Here is a 17,731-nt window from a genome sequence, read left to right as displayed (position 1 = left end):
CTCGTGTGTACGCTGATATTTCTTGAAACGAGGGGAAAAAAAAGATTGGATAGGGAAAGTTCTGGCTTCATGTGGACATGGCCTTAAACAACATCAGTTTTCCACAATATTTCTTGAAGCAAAAAAAAAAATTATCTTAGAAAATCTTAGAAAAAATAAAAACCTGCTTAAGAAGGCAACACGATGCATTAAGATCTGGGGTGTGTACACTTGTTGAATTGGATGAACGGTAAATGTATTGTCTATTTGTCTTCTGGGAAACATGATGTCATCAGCTTCTGAAGGGCAGTACTAAATAAAAAAATATGATCTTTAAACAAAATAAGAAAAATATACACATCATCCTGTTCAAAAGTCCACCACCCCCCCCCCCCCCCGCTCTTAATGCATTCAGTTTCATGGACACTTGTTTTCTTTTTTTTCACAATTGTATTGAATTTATTATATTAAATATGAAATATATGCGATTTGCATAAATTCAGTCATTTTGTCTTGTGGAGTAAATGTAAACATTTATTATGTGAAGTAGCTTATTCAGGACAGTACTAAATAAAAGTAACATGCCATTTTTCTGACCCCAGATGCCTCTGTCCGCAGCCCTCCTGCTGTTTAACTGCCCGTTACAGTTGACATTGAATTGTAATGTCATTTATTTCATTTAAACATGAAAGTAATCACTTTGGTAATCTAAAATACTTGTCGGCTGTAACTACACAGCACAATCGCCACCATTTAAAACATGGAGGACCATTTGACAATTTACAACATTACAAACACTGCATGTCATAAATATTTATGGAATATATTGCATTTGATGGCTCACACAATGAGGAAATGTTTAGAAGTTGTGAAGAGTTTGACAGTTTCACTGAGAATCAACTCATCTGTTTTGCTCAACAAGCCTGTGCATTTGCAGACAACTGTACAAACTCTTTTGTTGCTGAATAATGTGCTTGTGTTTGTGTTTTTCAGTGTCAAGCTCAGCTCAGATTTCTGACCTCAAAATCCTCAGTTTTCTTCTGGCAGCTTCTTCGCATCTGCTCGCGACAGTCGTGCTGCTTTACAAATGTTACAGAGCGAGAGGTAAAACTTCTGTCTGGTCTCTCTCTCTCTCTCTCTTACCCCTTTTCCACCAAAGCAGAGCCAGAGCTAGATCGGAGCCAGAGCCTAGTTTCAAATCGGTTCTTTGTGTTTCCACACACAAAGCCCCAGCTCCGAGCCAAGAAAAGTGGTTCTTAAGTAGCACCAAAACATTGCTGGGCTACAACAGGGCTAGAAGTAAGAACCGATTACGTCAGGCGCTGGGGGCGGGGTCAACAAGACCAACACAAACTTGAGATCCGCCATTGTTGAAATAGCAGCTAATGGAGCTGACAGCTGCTGTTCGTTTGTAATCTCCGTCTATACAAATTACGGCGAACTACATGAATGCGTTGGATTCGCTGTGTTTGCGTTGTGTTTTGATGGCGATGTAAGATCGTAAAGCCATGTGAATCAATAGTAACGCAACGTTTGCATTGTTGATGGAAGGCTTGTTCGCAGCGGTGCTGTGCAGAGACCGATCGCCGTATGATAACGAGTCCAGCGAGAGCACACGACTCCTTATGCTTTTGATTCACTCATGCATTTTTTTTTTATATCATACGTGGATCGGTCTGCGCAAGGACGATGCATCTCGAACAAGCCTGATGTGTTTGTGTTTCCCGCTGCCCAGGGTTGCCAGGTTTTCACAACCAACCCGCCCAATTGCTACTCAAAACAAGCCCAATCGCGTTCCCACGGGGGATTCCCCAGTAAAAATCACATTTGGGGGTAAAATATGTGTTTTTTGGCACTAAAATTCGCATTCCCGGGGCTAAATATCACATAATTGGGGTCGCTTCATCCCGCGGACATGAAAAAACAGCCCGCGGCAAAACCACATACTTAGCAACACTGCCGCTGCCTCGCTAGCGTTGCTGAGAGAGATGAGGCGTATACAGTGATGTAAGACCTGGCTCTGTTGTGGCTCTCAGCCCGTGGAAAAGCAAACGGTTCTTAGAAAGCTCCTCAGTCGAACCAACTATGAACTGGGACTAGCACTGGCTCTGAATTAGCTCTAGCACTGCCTTGGTGGAAAAGGGGTATCTCTCTCTCGCTCTCTCTCTCTCTCTCTCTCTCTCTCTCTCTCTCTGATCTCTCTCTCTCTCTGTGTGTGATTGCTCTCTCTCTCTCTCTCTCTCTCTCTCTCTCTCTAAATTCAATTCAATTCAGGAAGCTTTATTGGCATGACAAAAACATACATTTTGTATTGCCAAATCATTAAACAACAGAAAGTGATTTCTAACAACTGAACATATTCAGAGATAAAAGTAATAATGATGGAACTAAAACTAAAAAGACAATATATTATGTGCACCTGGCTTGATATAGCAAAATATGAATAATGACAAATTATGAATAAAATAAATAAAGAATTATAATACAGTATTCCTCAATTGCTAAAACACATTTCTTGAAACCTTCACCCATATTCTAAAAACTTTAAACACAAAACACAGTCTTTAAACTACATTCACAAAACCCCTGACTCTTCTGGCAAAATCAAACACTTGCCTCAAAACCATTTGATCTGTGCTCAAAATCAAACAATGCTTTCAAAACATAAACACAGCCAGTCAATATAAAAACACTCATCAGCATTCATTAGACACTACATCAAAAAACTGAGAACACAGCGTCCAGGGCATGTAGTTACAGAGAAAAAAATGTTTATTGCATATAGAAAGTAATTTTGCCATAAATAAAAGTAAATAATTCACAACTCAGTACAGCAAATATATTGCATACTGTAGTACTGCAAGTAATACAGTATTGAATTTCTGTATTTTCAGCATAAAAATAAAGTAAGGCCAAAGAACAAAGACGACTCTAAATGAAAAGCGAATTACACAAAATATTGTGCAATTGCAAAATCAAAGTCAATGAGAGCCTCTTGCTGTTGGAGAATAAAGGAGTCCTTCCACCCTCATTTGGGAGTCTTGCAATTCTACAAAAGGGAAAATGCTCTTACAAATGTATACATACAGAAACAATAGTAATGGACATCACATTCATATGTAAAATGCATTGTAAATCTTTTTTTCTTTTTTCCCCACTCTCCTTTCTATTGATAAACTGATGTACTATATCAAATGTATACAGTAAACTTTCAGTCGCACAAATTAGAAAAACAATACATTTGCCTGTTCTCTTCTCTGAATGTCCTGATTATAGTGGCCACAGAGAATCTGGACAAATTGGGTTGTAGTCTTTGTCCTGCTTCCCTCATTGTCATTCCATGAACAAGAACATGGTCTATCACAGTTGCCCGAATTTGATCTGAAATTACTATTCTTGGTCTTGCTCTTCATTGTCCTTGTACTCTTCCTTCTCTTCCTCCTCTCCCTCTCACATTGTTTCCATCCATTGTGGTATCAACACTCACCGCACCTGGGCCACCTGTGTGCTCTGAACTGGCTTATATTCTACACAACTGATTTGATCAGATCATTAGAAACAAGTGTGAACAATTTTGAGTTGTTGTGTGTAAACGATGACAACTGTGTTGTAGTTGTGTTTAACTTTTGCCACATGTATGTACCATTTTGCAACACAGTGCAAAATGTGTTTTAGTGAGTAAGAATGTGTTTAGAGTTTTGCAAAAAGAGTGGATGAGATTTGCAAACAGTGTCTTAACTGCCTGAACTTGTTTATGGTTTTGCCTACAAAGTGACTTATTTGACAAATGGGTTTAGGCCACTGAGCATTGGGTTCAGAGAATGGGGTTTAGTGTTTTAGCGATTGTGAAATACTGTAATAAATAAGAACAAAAATATATAATACATAAATCTTGAAACAACTGAACATATATACATTATATACCTGACTGGAAGTCTAATGGGGTGTGTTTATGGGCTGTGAGAGAGTGTGTGTTTATGGGCTGTTTGTTTGGCCGTCCCTCAGGAGATGGCAAGAGGATACAAATTCTGCAGCTGTATTTGAGCATTTGGCTTCTTCACCAAGGACGTATCTAAGTTTTTGTGTTGGGCTACAGGAGCTGAATTGGGGGAATATGTTATGAATTTTGGGGTAGTAGTGCTCTCTGATAGCTTTGTATTTTGTGCATTCTGTGAGGAAGTGCAGCTCGGTCTCCGTCACTCCCAGAATGCAGTGCGAGCAGAGTCTGTCTTCAAGGGAGAGCCAGGTGTGTCTGTGCCGGCCCGTCTCTATGGCCAGACTGTGCTCTCTCTCACACACACACGGCCAGACTGTGCTCGCTGAGTCTGTAGATGGTCAGGGTTCTCCTGAGTCTCTCATCTCTCACTGAGCTCAGGTACTGCGCAACGCTGTATTCTCGGTTTAGGGCCGAATAACATTCCAGTTTGTGCTGGTTTTGAATGGTGTTTGTCCAATGGGTGATGTACTTGTCTTGTTCTGTGATCATGATTTGTGTGGGCCGAATGTGTGTGAGTGTGTGTGTGTCCTGAGGCCGGCTGATCTCTGCGGGTGTGAGCTCAGTCAGTCTCAGCACCAGCTGACACAGGGCACTCCTCTTCACGCTCAGCTCTTGCTGTTTTAGGGCTTTGTAGTGGTAAGTGTTGGGGTCGCTTGTTTTTAGGTGTTTCCAGAATTTGATGGCTCTTTTTGGGATGTTTAGAAGGAGGGGGTATTGGCCTAATTTTGCCCTGCATCCGTTGTTTGGGGTTTTCCTTTGGACTTTGAGTATTCTTTTACAGAAATCTAAATGTAGAATTTCAATCGGATGTTTTTCCCAATTTAAGAAGTCAAATTTTATGGAAGGACCCACACTTCACTGTCATATAAAGCGATTGGTTAAATTATAGATTTGAAAAGTTTGAGCCAAATTTGGATTGGGATGTTGATTGTGATGGATCTTTTTATGGCATAGAAAGCCCTTTGAGCTTTCTCCTTGAGTTCATTCACAGCCAGAGTAAAGTTACCCGTGGGAGTTATTTTGAGGCCGAGGTACGTGTATGCTTTAGTGCTCTCAATGGTTCTGTGTGACAGCATGAACGTGTGTGTTGGTCCCTGAGATCTGTAGCGCTTCTGGAACATCATTACTCAGTTTTTTTGGAGGTTGACGGTCAGGGCCCAGGACTGACAGTAATCCTCCAGCATGTCCAGGCTGTCCTGAAGCCCCTCTTTAGTGGGCGACAGGAGAACCAGGTCATCTGCGTAGAGAAGACACTTGATGTCTATGTCGTGTAGAGTGAGACCTTGAATGGGAGCAGCTTCTAATATGTTGGCCAATTGGTTGATGTAGATGTTGAAGAGGGTGGGGCTTAAAGGGTTAGTTCACCCAAAAATGAAAATTCTGTCATTAATTACTCACCCTCATGTCGTTGGACACCCGTAAGACCTCCGTTCATATTCGGAACACAAATGAAGATATTTTAGTTGAAAGCTGATGGCTGAGAAAGGCTTCACACAGGCCTCCATTGGCATTCAGTACATTGACACTTCCAAGATCCATGAAAGGCACTTAAAACGTCGTTACAAAGTCTATCTCACCACAGTGGCTCTACAATAATCATACAATGCGACGACAATAGTTTTTGTGCGCAAAAAAAAATCAAAATAACACCTTTATCCAACTTGTTCTCGACTTCCGTGTGCGCCTCCACGACGCATGCGCGAGAATATGACGCAGATCCGGCGTTCGGACACATGACCCAGAAGCGATTTGTTTACGAGCAGAGGAAGACGCGCGTGTCTAAGCTGTTGGATTCTACATTAATCGTGCTTTAGGTCTCGGCGTAGTGCTCAAAATGGAGCTTAAGTGTGTATTTCATCGATTCCCGAACACCGGCGCTACGTCATATTCTCGCGCATGCGTCGTGGAGGCACACACGGAAGACAAGAACAAGTTGGATAAAGGTGTTATTTTGATTTTTTTTTGCGCACAAAAACTATTGTCGTCGCATTGTATGATTATTGTAGAGCCACTGTGGTGAGATAGACTTTGTAACGACGTTTTAAGTGCCTTTCATGGATCTTGGAAGTGTCAATGTACTGAATGCCAATGGAGGCCTGTGTGAAGCCTTTCTCAGCCATCAGCTTTCAACTAAAATATCTTCATTTGTGTTCCGAATATGAACGGAGGTCTTACGGGTGTCCAACGACATGAGGGTGAGTAATTAATGACAGAATTTTCATTTTTGGGTGAACTAACCCTTTAAGCTGCAGCCCTGTCTCACTCCACGCCCCTGGGGGAAAGTTCTGTCCTTTTGTTTCCAATTTTAACAGCGCATTGGCTGACCGTGTACATTGATTTGATCAAATCATAGAATTTTCCCCCTATTCCGCTGTCAATTAGTTTGAGGTTTAAAAATGAGGTGTAAAATGTGTCCTTTGTTTTGGTGTACATATTTGTCAATTAGTGTTTGTAGTGTAAAAATATGGTCAGATGTGCAACATTTTGGAAGAAAGCCAAATTGACATTTACTCAAGGCATTGCACTTCGTAAGGAAGTCTAGCAGTCTGGTGTTTAAGATGCTGCAGAGGACCTTCCCCAGGTTACTGTTCACACAGATGCCTCGGTAGTTGTTGGGGTCTAATTTTGTCTCCGTTCTTGTGGATGGGGCAGATAAGGCCCTGGTTCCAGATCTCAGGGAAGAAGCCGACACACTGAACATCATTGAACAGCTTTAGCATGACCAGTCTGAAGCTCTGGTCTGTGTGTTTCAGCATCTCGTTAGGATGCTGTCCACACCACAGGCTTTCTTCGGCTCAAGGGCCCGTAATTTGTCTTCCAATTCTTTTATTGATATGGGGAAGTCTAAGGGGTTTTGATTCGCTTTAATAGATCTTTCCAAATTATCTAGTTTATTAATAATTTCGTTTTGGTTAGAATTTTGAATTTCAGTTGGGCAATATAATTCTTGGAAGTGGTTTTTCAACGTCTCCCCATCTTGTTTTGCCAGAACGTCTTGATTTGGTTTGTACAATAATTTCCATTTTTCCCAAAATTTGTGCGAATTTATACATTTTTCAATTTCTTCAAACTGGTTTTGCAAAAACTGTGCTTTTTTCCGCCAGAGTGTGGCTTTCTATTGTTTTAGCGCCTCACAGTAATGAAGGCGGAGCTCCAGATTGTCTGGTTGTGTTTTTGATTTGATACATTTCGGAGGTTTTTTCTCAGAGCCTTACAGTCCAAATCAAACCATTTGTCAGTGTCTAAATGTTTCTTCTTTGGTTTAACAATTGTCATATTACTTTTTTGTGCCGTTTTGTAGAATATGTTGTTTAGATGTTGAACTTCCCGATTGATGCCGAATTGTTTTTTAGGGTATACCTATGTTTTGAATGAATGTCGGAGGGATTGTACTTCTGGAGATTCAACAGCGCTGGTGTAATTAGTGGCACTGTTTTCTGTCCATTTGAATGACGTTATTTTGCTCATTTGATACGGTGTCCGAATTGGTTTGGGTGTTGTTTCTGATTGTTTTAGTTAGAGTGTGATTTGGCTGTGGTCTGAGAAAGGTTTTAGGGGTTTGACTGTGAATGCTCTCAGGGAGGAAAGCTGGAGGTCTGTGATGCTATAGTCCACAGTGCTGTTCCCCAGAGCTGAGCTGTAGGTGTAGCGGCCGAGCGAGTCCCCGCGCAGTCGTCCGTTCATGATGAACAGACCCAGTCCTCGGCAGAGCTGCAGAAGCTGCCGTCCGTGAGCATTCACGATCTGATCCCGGTTCTGTCTGGAAGGGTATGAAGGGTACAGGGCATTATTTCCAGTGATAAATGTGGTGCCCTGTGAATCTGGGAAATCTAATTCCTCTCCTGTTTTTGCATTTAAATCCCCCATCAGCAGCACATTTCCCTGGGCCTGGAAATGGCTGATTTCCCCTTATATGTTTTGAAAGGTTTCCTCTTGGAAATAGGGAGACTCGAGGGGGGGTGTATATATATAGCGCACAGGAAAACAGGCTGGGATGCTGAAATGATTCCTTTATGAATTTTCAGTTACAGGTGGTATTGGTCTTTTTATGAACTAGTTCTATGGCCAGTTGGGCTTTGGTCCAGATTATATATATATATATACACAACTACAATAGATTAAATGAAAACAATGAATGATAGAAGTAATGTTAGATTAACTCAAAGCATCAACAAATCAATTTTAAATGTACATGTACACTATGTGTGTGTGTTTTTTTGTTGTTGTTTTTTTACCACTGTCCGCTGTGTGTTAGTAGTCTCTCTCTCTCTCTGTGTGTGTGTGTGTGTGTGTGTGTGTGTGTGTGTGTGTGTGTGTGTGTGTGTGTGTGTGTGTGTGTGTGTGTGTGTGTGTGTGTGTGTGTGTGTGTGTGTGTGTGTGTGTGTGTGTGTGTGTGTGTGTGTGTGTGTGTGTGTGTGTGTGATTGCTCTCTCTCTCTCTCTCTCTCTCTCTCTCTCTCTCTCTCAGTGTTGAATAAATGTTTTGTGTATTTCAGTTCCGTCTGCTGAAGACCAAAGTCATTACGCCATGACAGAGGAAGAAACTTCAATCTGATATTAACACGTTTAAAAGGATTCTGAATATTAATTTGATTTACCTTATATAATTTGTCATTAAACATGAGTTTAGTGTGTTCTGCTTTTATATGATCCATATTATTGGTGGTATTATTATTGTTATTATTTAGATGTGTCATATACTTAAAATAAAATTACTTTATCATATCTTTGTGATGTTTGTTCTTCCAATAGTAAAATCTTTTCATCTTCTGTTCTTCAGTGTTGCCGGTTTCGCTTTTTTCAGTTATTTGTGAACATACAAACCAAAGTTTTATTCTGTATCACATGTTCTGTATAAATAAATAACAGTTGAAATGAATGTGTATGTGCCAAAAAGTGTGTAATAAATGTATAGGTATCATCATTTGTAAACCATCATCTAAGCCTGAAACAAATTTATATTAAAAAATATCCTGGCTCTTCCAAGCTTTATAATGGCAGTGAATGGCTGTTTCTGTTTTGAAGTCCATAAGTGCATCTATCCATCATAAAAGTGCTCCACACGGCTCTAATAAAGGCCATCTGAAGTGAATCGATGTATTTGTGTAAGAAAAATATCCGTATTGAAAAGTTTACAAACTGTAAAACATATGACATACTGGCGAAGGCATAGCGTAAGTTCCGGTGAAGAACGAGGAAGAAGAGCAGATGATAGAGCAAAACAAAACTTGGTTCTCGCGAGAAGTAGCATATTCTCACTGGCTTGTCCTACGCTGGAACGCCAGTCTCTCGTGAACACACGGGCAGAAGTTAGAGATTACAGTTTGTTACGTTTTTAACACGGATATTTTTCTTTCACAAACACATGGCAACACTTCAAAAGGCCTTTATTAACCCTCAGAGCCGTGTGGAGCAGTTATATGATGGATAGATGCACTTATGGACTTCAAAACTGAATCAGCCATTCACTGCCATTATAATGCTTGGAAGAGCCAGGACATTTAATATAACTATAATAATATATTTATCTGAAAGAAGTAAATCATGGGATAATTTTAATTTTTGGGTTAACTCTCTTTAATTTTCTGTAAAACAGACCTCCAACAGCAACAAGGGTAGCTAATAATAATATTAAATAGTCAAAGGAATCCTTTCCACCATAGAGCTTTTATTCTACACATGAGTTTGGCTGTAAAGAGGGTCCTCATATTATTCACATTAAGAGAAAATACATCTTTATGAAACTCATACATAAACATGCCTCAAGAATGTTTATAGTGTTAAAGGTCCTGTTTTTCGTGTTTTTTTGAAGCTTTGATTGTGTTTACAGTGTGCAATATAACATGTGTTCATGTTTCGCGTGTAAAAAAAACTGTATTTTTCACACAATTTACTTATCTGTATACCGCTGTTTTCACTGTCCTCAAAACGGCTTGAAAGATTTCCCTCTTCTATGAAGTCCCTCCTTCAGAAATATGTAACGAGTTCTGATTGTGCCAGCGGTTCCCGTGTTGTGATTCGACAGCAGCTTAGCGCACGTTACCGGAAAGGTCACGCATCTCACCATAACAGCGTCCCTGGGAAAGCCAAACAAAGGTGACTTGACTCCGGGATGAAAATAACAGCGTCTCGACGACATGGCAACAAACAAACTATACGAACACAACACTTCCTATTCTCCACGCGGGAGCAACAAGACCACGCCCCCTTTTTCGCGCGTTCTTGTGGGCGGAGGTTAGTCGACATACTGCTCTACTGACGTAATTAAAGCAGGAAATACCAGGATGTAGTCCTAAGCAGCCGTTCGCTGTAGGCTTTGAAAGGGAACTTCTGTTAAATAAAATATCTCGCTTGACATTGAACTTTGAGCTTTATAATTTTACAGGTATTATAAATGCTCTAACAGCAACATTACACACTAACTAAAGTTTGAAAAATGGGATCACGAAGAACAGAACCTTTAATTTGTTGGATCCGGCTGGTCCAGTCAGTCTGTGTCTCTAAATAGTCTAATGAAGCTATAAAAGGGGCTTCGGAATTGTCCAGAAATTGGTTTAGGAGTTAATATTTTACATATTTCAACTGGCATCACTTCACTTGCGTCCTGTAGTTTAACTATAATGACATTTTATTTAGTTAGCCGATGAATGAAAAAAAATCTGAATGAAGTAAAATCTTACAGAAGTATAGTTATCCAATTGTTTCGTGATCTGGTAAGATTCTTAAATCTATATTTTATATCGGTTTCAACAAAACCCGTTTGGCAAAATTAATTTAACTATTGCACTAAAACACTGTACAGAAAACAGCAAGGACGATTTTCTGAAGCTCTTTTTAAAGACGTTATGTGTGGCTCTTAAAAGAGCCTTTGTGTGTGATGAGATGAGCGGCTTTACTTTGAGCTGGTGTATTTGGTGACCGCCTTTGTGCCCTCAGACACGGCGTGTTTGGCCAGCTCCCCGGGCAGCAGCAGACGCACGGCGGTCTGGATCTCTCTCGATGTGATGGTGGAGCGCTTGTTGTAGTGAGCGAGACGAGACGCTTCACCGGCGATGCGCTCGAAGATGTCGTTGACGAAAGAGTTCATGATTCCCATCGCCTTGGAGGAGATGCCGGTGTCGGGATGAACCTGCTTCAGGACTTTGTACACGTAGATCGCGTAGCTCTCCTTCCTGGACCTCTTGCGCTTCTTTCCGCCCTTACCGGCGGTTTTAGTGACGGCCTTCTTCGAGCCCTTCTTAGGGGCGGACTTCGCTGGTTCAGGCATGATGCTGGAGAGACGCAATTATGACAAACCAATGTGAACTCATGAGCGATACAGAGGGTTTTATTCACTTCCCTATGCTAATTTACTTGAAACTTCTCATTGGCTCGTTGAACATGCCAAACCCACAAACTGGTATTTGATTGGACAACTCAAAGCATTACGAGCGGCTCAAGAGCCAATCACATGCAGATGAATGATAGCCCCGCCCACCGCCTCATGTTTGAACGCCACTGGCTTTTTCCTTGGTTTCATTTCCCGCTCGTTTATTTGTATATTGTAATATTTTGAGGAAAATACGCAGTTCTGGACTGTTTTAAAACCCCTTATCGACCCATTGAGTTTTGGAGGAAAGACCATACGGTCAGACCATTTTTACTCGGAACTGCATTGTTTCATTAAACTGATTAAACTGTAAGAAGAGTAAAAACAGCCCATTTGAGTTATTTTTCGGCATTTTCACTTCTGCTAACTTTGGTACCATCTGATGTAACTTTTTTGTTCATTTTGTAAACCAGTTAATTTTACGTGTGAATTGATAAACATTGTGTAATACAAAATAAATCACTGCACACTTAAGATCAACACTACTTTAGAGTTTTTGGGGTTAAGAAAATTAAAAGATGCTGATATTCTCATTATATTGCTTTTATTTGTAATTTAAGAGCTCAATACAGAACTAAAAAAAAACATATAGTTGTATTACTAGTTTTATGATCGACATGGCTTAAACATTGACTCTTTGTGAGAGTGTGTGTGGCTCTTAAAAGAGCCGTTGGGGTTTTTCTTCTTCTCTCTTCTCTTAACCGCCGAACCCGTACAGGGTGCGTCCCTGCCGCTTCAGCGCGTACACAACATCCATGGCGGTGACGGTCTTTCTCTTGGCGTGTTCAGTGTAGGTCACAGCATCACGAATGACGTTCTCCAGAAACACCTTCAACACACCGCGCGTCTCTTCATAGATCAGGCCAGAAATACGCTTGACGCCGCCACGTCGAGCCAGACGCCGAATAGCGGGTTTAGTGATTCCCTGGATATTATCGCGGAGAACCTTTCGGTGCCGCTTAGCGCCTCCTTTCCCGAGTCCTTTACCGCCCTTTCCTCTTCCAGACATGACGACAGATTCTCTTCAATCCACAACAACTGAATAATAGAACAAACTCTGGAGAAGAGTACTTTATAGTCAGTAAGCGGACCTGATTGAAACCACATTCAAGGGCGGATCTAGTTGACGTCACCCGACACGCTACTCTCCAAGAGCTGCTGCTCCTCCTCTCTGGCCGTCATGGGTTGAGTTTGACTGAGTTCAGCTCCACCTCTGTGGATCTAATAGGTGGAGGGATAGAGTTATGGGTGGGGTTGGGGTGTGATTGGACCGTCTCTCTTCACCCATTACATCCCGAGAAAGGGAGCCAGGCTGGTTATCCTTCAAAGCTTGATTCTGGAAATATGGGGTTTAAATAAATAACTTCTGAATATTTCGAGCAACAATCAAGCGCAGTGACAGTACCGCATACAATTTATGGAAATGTGTTTTGAATAAAAATTGCAAATCTACATACATTTAAAATAGAACAGTTTGTGCAGTTAAATTTAATTCATAATTTAGGTTTGCCTAACGGACTTACGTGCTAACGCAAAAATCAATAATGGAAATAATCTTTCATAGAGGCATTGGTGTGGCTCTTAAAAGAGCCTTTGGGGTGTGTGGCTGAAGCCGCTGCGGGTCTAAGCGCGCTCTCCGCGGATGCGGCGGGCCAGCTGAATGTCTTTGGGCATGATGGTGACTCTCTTGGCGTGGATGGCGCACAGGTTGGTGTCCTCAAACAGACCCACCAAATAAGCCTCGCTCGCCTCCTGCAGGGCCATGACAGCGGAGCTCTGGAAGCGCAGATCCGTCTTGAAGTCCTGAGCGATTTCTCTCACCAGGCGCTGGAAGGGCAGTTTGCGGATCAGCAGTTCAGTGGATTTCTGATAACGGCGGATCTCTCTCAGCGCCACGGTACCGGGCCTGTAGCGGTGAGGCTTCTTAACACCACCGGTAGCTGGAGCGCTCTTACGGGCGGCTTTAGTCGCCAGCTGCTTCCTCGGGGCTTTTCCTCCGGTGGACTTACGAGCGGTCTGCTTGGTTCTCGCCATTGTTACTAATGAGTTCAGCCGCTGCTGTGAACAGAACGAAAGAATGAAAATCTCACGTGGACACGCGCTTATTTAACCCTAGAGCTGCCATGCGCTGATTGGACGGCGCTGCTTCAGAGGCTTTCGATTGGTTGTCTGGCGTCTGTATGACAGTTGGCCAATGAGTTTGCATCTCCTGTTTTCAAACAAGAGACGACTGTTTGTGATTCCCGCCCAAATGTTTCTTTCTTCGTTTTTTCTTTGTATCCACGGAAATAGAAGCGAAATCAGTTTTAAATTTGTACACCGAAACCCGTGACATTCTTTTTGAATGTGCAGAATTTGACTTGTGGAACTAATAGTAAACAAACAGACATGTACACAGAGGTTAAATTGGGCCGGAGCGCACCGGAGCGCAGCTCCGCCTCCTCAGGTCCACAACACACCCTGCTGGAGCTCAGCTCCGTCTCCTTCAGCACGAAATATTATTATTAGACTTTAATTATTGTTCGTCTCCTGACAAATACAGGCTATATGGAATTATCAGATGCCATAAGGCATTAATCGCTGCGTTCTCTGGTTCAGCACCGCGCCCACAGCCATCAAGGTTAAACCGTCACAATTCCAACAGTGAGTTACCATGGAAATCCGCGAACGGCTAGAGCTGCGGTCGGGAACCTATGGTTCGCCAGGTCTCTCACACTTTACCAACATATCTAACATTTACTAACATGATCGATAAAAAGATTAGACACACGCATCAACAGAGATCCGTTCTCTGCAGAAAAAAGCAGCCAATTACAATTCCCCTGTTGTACAGCCTACCGAAGTTAATGACAAGTTTATCATAATATTCAAGTTGTGTGTTCAGTGCTGTTCGCGAGTGTCATGATAAAATAAATAATAAAAGCATGATAAGTCACGAAAGACAACTGAATTACTGACAGGATGCTGTGCGCGCTCCGAGCGCAACACGGACAAACGGACACGCGCACTAGCCTTTGTCTTCGGTTGCGCGCCTAAACGGCCAAATAAACACAGAAATATAGGCTATCAAAAGTATTCGAGTATTCACATAAGCATAGTAGATGTAAGCACTGTGGGCGTTCACACACACGAAGAGGATTTATACTCATCATTTGGTCAACCTCACAGTGAGAGCCCTGCACAATTAATTCCATATTGCTTATAAATAACTTATTTATTGTTTGCTGCATAATTGTTTGTTTTTAGTTGTGGACCTAATAATTACTATTGTTGACATTTTATTGGGAAAAAAAAAGCTTTTTAATAATAATTTTATATAATTTTTGATTGTGGCTCTTTTGGAAAAATGCATTTAACAAAAATGGAAAAAAAAATGGCTCTTTGGTCAAAAAAAGTTCCCAACCCTTTTCAGGGACACTCATCTTTAGGGGAGTATTGTCAAATAATCTACTGCCCACTGACAAGCTATTTATTATTCATTTTTTGGCCTTCAAACTTATTAAAAATGCACATAGGCTAATGTAGATCAGAGAAATCACATTTTTCTCGGGGGAGCAATATTCCCCCGAACCCCCCTAACTACCTCAAATTTGGGACTTCACTGATTTAAAAAAAACCTGCTTATGGTCCTAAGTGAACTGTAAAGTATTTCTCTTTGTTTGAATAACTCAACTCTAACTTACACAGTAATAGCCTACTGGAAAAAGAGCCCCTTTGGTGTAAAAACACATTAAGTATTTTTCCGGCGCGATTTTGAATGACCATTCACCGTAAATAAGGGCTCCCCCTCCCTACAAAAGCCAATTTAACCACTGCATGTACAGATACTGTCAGATACTTTTATCACCACATTTATTATTTTTCATCAGTTTAAATATCTTTAACCATGCCAATAAGACCATATGCATTTTCATAATACATTAAATCAACAGTAAGACAGTAAGATAATTATTAATGTAGATAAAATAATGCATTAGATCATTTTAAGGATTATATAGCACCATTGAAAAGCTGCCAATTCTCTTATATTACAGTAGTTTCCGTAAGAAACACTTAAACCTGTGGCACCAGTTATTTTTAATGTCAGCAGTGTATAGTATAAGAACTATTAATATTTTGCATTTGTTTTTAATCAAAAACGCAAAATATACATAGGACATTAACACGACCATATGCTTGTAACCGTTTTAAAAAAAAATGGGCACAAAAGGTTAATCAAAAGACGTGATAAATGAAATTCACTCTCTAAGGACAAATTGTGTGGCTCTTAAAAGAGCCTTTGGGTCACTAAAGCAGACTTTAGTGTGTTTATTTGGATTTGGCGGGCTTCTCGGTCTTCTTGGGCAGCAGCACGGCCTGAATGTTGGGCAGCACACCGCCCTGAGCGATGGTCACGCCACCCAGAAGCTTGTTCAGCTCCTCGTCATTGCGCACCGCCAGCTGCAGGTGCCGAGGAATGATGCGGGTCTTCTTGTTGTCCCGAGCGGCGTTTCCAGCCAACTCCAGGATCTCAGCGGTCAGATACTCGAGCACAGCGGCCAAATAAACCGGAGCACCGGCACCGACGCGCTGGGCATAGTTGCCTTTGCGGAGAAGCCTGTGGACACGGCCGACGGGGAACTGCAGTCCCGCCCTGGAGGAGCGAGTCTTGGCCTTCGCTCTCGCTTTGCCTCCGGTTTTGCCTCTTCCACTCATTATTGAAGTCTGTCAGTTACAGAATGTAGAGCAGCGCCTCCACACACTGTCTTTAAATGAGAGAGCCAGTCGCCCATTGGTTTAGAGTCTGATCAGATTTAAACCAATCACTGAACTTCCCTCCAAAGCCCAGCCCCCCTTTCTGCGGGAATGATTGTACACAAGTATTTTAGACAGAAAAGATGAAAACTTTGCAAAAGATTTGATAGAAAATTCGAATAAGTACAAATATGGATATTAATCGCTGTTCCTACCAAACACTGTATATTCTGTTCACATTGACCTGATGCTGTAGTTTTATGTTCCTATTGTAATATTAGAGTTTTATCACTGCCCATATTGTTGTGTTGGATTGTTTATATTGTCACAATCCTCCAGGAGCCTGTACCATGATGGTAGTTTAACAAACTCAGGGTTAGAGGATTAGTTTCGAGTTGACAAAACCAAACCAATCTATTCAGGCTTTGTTGGTCCCATGATGCTGATCATCAGCTTTCTCTGTCAACTCAGGCTTTGATCTAGCCTGGCGTGGCCATACTCAATTCTAGTCAGAATTTGAGTCTGGTACCGCTCCATTGAGCTTTGATTATGGGGCGTTTTTCAACCGAGCCAGGAAAGACCTCAATTGGATAGACCCACAACCAATCAGAGCAACGGAGCGACGCTTAACGTTAGTTGTCAAATGTCAACAGAACTCAACTGCACTGTGTTGCCAAGTCCGTGTTTTTCTCCATGTCCGCGGGTTGAAGCGACCCCAATTATGTGATTATATAAACCCAGGAATGCGAATTTTAGCAGGCAACCTTGCCAAAATAACATATTTTGCCAACCAAACGCCATTTTTTAACCGGAGAACACCCCGGAAAGTTATTGTTTTGGGCTATAGTTTTGAGTAGCAATTGTGCGCGACATTGCAAAAACACTTGGAAACCCTGTCTGCACGCACGCTGGATTAAGTAACGTTACAAGAAAAAGATGAGTGTAAATGATCTTTGCCAGTAATAAAATTATTTAAGGATACACAGAGTACTTACCAACACGATCATCGTTTCTGAGAGAAATAGTGAAGGTGAATGCATATACGAACAAGTTCTCCGTTTAGGATAAGAGCAAATTCAGCCCAAGAGCCTTCGATGACGTGGTTGATTACGTTACTGTTTATCATCTGTCCATCATCGTCTAAAGCCCGCCCTGACAATTTCATTGGTCCGAACAGTTTCTGTTCGGGCATAATTACTCCTCTATGGAGCAAGTCCAGACCGAATTGCCCGAGCAAAAAAAATTGTGGGCGGGGCTAAATTCGGCTGGCATCCAGGCTAGCTTTGATCCGTAGTTTAGGAGTTTAGCTGTGACATCAGTAGTGAACAGCGAATCACACGCCGTGGATCAACTGAGATTAATTTCTTGTGAGAGAAGCAGTGAGATTCATTTCTCTCTTCTGCAGAATATTACATGACTGAAAAATATTAAGAATTTAAACAAATTTATACAGGAAGAAGAAAAGAGCTGTCAATAAAAGAAAGAAAAATCTTGCCATATCAATGCAAGTAAAAGTTATGAAGTTAGTTTAGTTGATATATAGAGAGAATTGAACATTTAAGCTCACATAGTCATTTTTATTGCTTTATTTATTGAGCTTTTTTGTATGACCTTTAAATAGGCTATTTATATTATTTTAACAAAGTGCCTATT

General features: G+C 41.3%; 3 protein-coding genes across 3 annotated transcripts; all 3 read right to left on the bottom strand.

The window, feature by feature from the left end:
* Nucleotides 1-10,867: 10,867 nt before the first annotated feature.
* On the bottom strand, nucleotides 10,868-11,242 carry LOC307120516 (histone H2B-like; the record flags this gene model as incomplete). Its single annotated transcript, XM_079807596.1, has 1 exon — nucleotides 10,868-11,242. One exon carries the CDS (start codon nucleotides 11,240-11,242, stop codon nucleotides 10,868-10,870), a length of 375 nt encoding a protein of 124 aa, XP_079663722.1.
* A 1,725-nt stretch (nucleotides 11,243-12,967) lies between these two features.
* Nucleotides 12,968-13,378, bottom strand: LOC307120395 (histone H3.2; the record flags this gene model as incomplete). The annotated part of the gene is made up of 1 exon (XM_079807419.1): nucleotides 12,968-13,378. The coding sequence occupies one exon, from the start codon at nucleotides 13,376-13,378 to the stop codon at nucleotides 12,968-12,970; it is 411 nt and encodes a 136-aa protein (XP_079663545.1).
* A 2,274-nt stretch (nucleotides 13,379-15,652) lies between these two features.
* On the bottom strand, nucleotides 15,653-16,039 carry LOC307120476 (histone H2A-like; the record flags this gene model as incomplete). Its single annotated transcript, XM_079807519.1, has 1 exon — nucleotides 15,653-16,039. One exon carries the CDS (start codon nucleotides 16,037-16,039, stop codon nucleotides 15,653-15,655), a length of 387 nt encoding a protein of 128 aa, XP_079663645.1.
* Nucleotides 16,040-17,731: the final 1,692 nt, after the last annotated feature.

Source organism: Gobio gobio (assembly GCF_949357685.1).
Source record: "Gobio gobio genome assembly, chromosome: 2".
Taxonomy (NCBI): Eukaryota; Metazoa; Chordata; class Actinopteri; order Cypriniformes; family Gobionidae; genus Gobio; species Gobio gobio.
Note: the sequence above shows the minus strand (reverse complement) of the source record. Positions and strands in the feature narration are given on the sequence as shown.